Source organism: Propithecus coquereli, unplaced genomic scaffold (genome assembly GCF_000956105.1).
Source record: "Propithecus coquereli isolate 6110/MARCELLA unplaced genomic scaffold, Pcoq_1.0 Scaffold312, whole genome shotgun sequence".
NCBI classification, from domain to species: domain Eukaryota; kingdom Metazoa; phylum Chordata; class Mammalia; order Primates; family Indriidae; genus Propithecus; species Propithecus coquereli.
In genome coordinates this window covers 411,597-413,985 of record NW_012148753.1, presented here as the reverse complement: position 1 = coordinate 413,985, position 2,389 = coordinate 411,597, and the positions used below count along the sequence as shown (strand labels likewise).

General features: G+C 44.0%; 1 protein-coding gene across 1 annotated transcript in view; it reads left to right on the top strand.

The window, feature by feature from the left end:
- Positions 1–2,389, top strand: part of LOC105814993 (protein piccolo-like) — a 94,416-nt gene that overhangs the window by 7,592 nt on the left and 84,435 nt on the right. Inside the window, exon 2 of the mRNA XM_012650118.1 lies at positions 160–1,681. Within this exon, the coding sequence (XP_012505572.1) occupies positions 160–1,681 (1,522 nt within the window). The remainder of the gene's footprint in view (positions 1–159; positions 1,682–2,389) is intronic.

The window sequence follows — 2,389 nt, the reverse complement described above, 5'->3', positions numbered from 1 at the left end:
AATTTTATGATCACTTATAGGATGCTACAAAAATGGGTTCTAGTTACATTTATACATTTATAATTTTGAGATATAAGAAAGCAATAGCTAATAGCTTTTTAATATTACTTTTATTTGAAATAATTTCCATTATTTTCACTTTTTTTTTCACTCTTCTAGGAAACAAGAGTTGGACAGTAGTCATACTCCAAAGCAACCAGGAAAACCACCGGACCCTGCACGTCCAGCTCAGCCTGGTCTCAGTAAAAGTAGAACTACAGACACTTTTAGGTTGGAGCAGAAATTGCCTGGGAGGAGTCCTTCCACTATTAGCTTGAAAGAATCAAAGTCCAGAACTGATTTTAAGGAAGAGCACAAGTCTAGTATGATGCCTGGCTTCCTTTCAGACGTTAACCCTTTAAGTGCTGTCTCCTCTGTTGTAAATAAATTCAACCCATTCGATTTGATATCAGACTCTGAGGCATCCCAGGAGGAAACCACCAAGAAACCAAAAGTAGTTCAGAAGGAACAAGGAAAACCTGAAGGAATCACAAAACCTCCATCACAACAATCATCACCCAAGCCAGCTCCTAAGCAGCCAGGACCTGTTAGAGATCCACTTCAGCAGGATGGCTCTCCCAAATCAGTATCTTCTCAGCAACCAGAAAAAATTAAATCACAACCTCCAGGTACAGGAAAGCCAATTCAGGGGCCTGTCCAAGCTCCTCAGACAGACCAGGTGAAATTGCCACTTCGAGATGCAACCAGGCCTCAGACTAAACAGTCAGACATAGTAAGAGGAGAATCAGTTAAACCCTCATTGCAAAGCCCATCCAAACCACCTATTCAGCAAGCAAGTCCTGGAAAACCTCCAGCCCAGCAGCCTGGACCTGAAAAATCACAACCTGGGCCTGCAAAGCCCTCAGCTCAGCAACCAGGGCTAGTGAAACCACTTGCTCAACAGCCAGGGACAGTGAAGCCCCCAGCCCAGCCTCCAGGAACAGCAAAGCCTCCAGCTCAGTCTCTTGGGTCTGTAAAGCCTCCAGCTCAGCAGGCTGGGTCAGAGAAGCCTTCATCTCTGCAACCTGGGCCAAAGTCTCTAGCTCAGCCTCCTGGAATTGGAAAGACTCCAACACAACAGCCAGGGCCAGGAAAGCCCCCAGCACAGCAGTTGGGGACACCAAAACCCCCAGCTCAACATCCTGGGCCACAGTCTCCAGCTAAGCCACCTGGATCTACAAAGACTCCAGTCCAGCAGCCTGGGACAACAAAGTCTCCAGCTCAGCAGCCTGGGCTGGGAAAGACTCCAGCTCAACAGCCAGGCCCAGCGAAGCCTCCTGCTCAACAGCCTGGCCCAACAAAGACCCCTTCTCAACAACCTGGCTCAGCAAAGCCCCCACCTCAACAGCCTGGCTCAGAAAAACCCTCGGCTCAACAGCCTACTCCAGCAAAGCCTTTAGCTCAGCAATCTGCAAAACCAGTAAGCCAAATGGGAACTGGGAGACCTCTGCAGCCACCAACATCTTCTCTGCCTACAACACAGCCTCCATCACAAGGCCTGCCTAAAACCATCTGTCCTCTTTGCAATACCACTGAACTTCTTTTGCATGTTCCAGAAAAGGCCAATTTTAACACATGCACTGAGTGTCAAACCACTGTCTGTAGCCTCTGTGGTTTTAACCCCAATCCTCATTTAACCGAGGTGAGTGCATCTATTCAGAGTCCATGCTTTTCTGCCATATCATCATCTTCCACAAATGGTGCCTAGTTTATAATTTCTGTGACAGGATGGCATTGTCTTGGTTTTCTCTGGCTTCTTCCCCCCCTCCTTTTTTTCTTCTCTGCTAATTGTAAATTAGAATTTTTTTTCTTGCATTTTCTTCAATAATAAGCCTAAAATATTGCCACAATTTCTGAAACAAATACAAATTGATTCAGATATGCTGAGCACCTACTCATTTCACTCTATGTGCAAGACCCACAGTATTTATTATTTAGCATACAGTGGTATTACTTTAACTTTTAAATTGATGCTCCTACCTACCAACGTTTTGGAACTCATAACTGGGATTATATTTGTGTTAGTAGAAAAGTGGACAGTGTTTTCCAATTCTAACTACAATTTTAATATAAAATAGAATACAGTTTTTTAATCTGCACATCCCCTTTCCCTGCTAGTGATTTGATGTATCCAATGAGAACATGCTTTCCTCATTAGTTGAGAGTCATTAGTAACAGCTTAGATCAGTTCACAAATGAAAAGGTCATTACAGCAAATTCAACATTTATGGGTGTCTTCTCAGAAGATCATAGTTTTTAATCTCCAAGGTTTATCTCTGGGTAATCCTTCCTGACCCATCAAATCATAAAGAGGCCAATAGTGACACAAATGAGTACGAGGTTATTTACT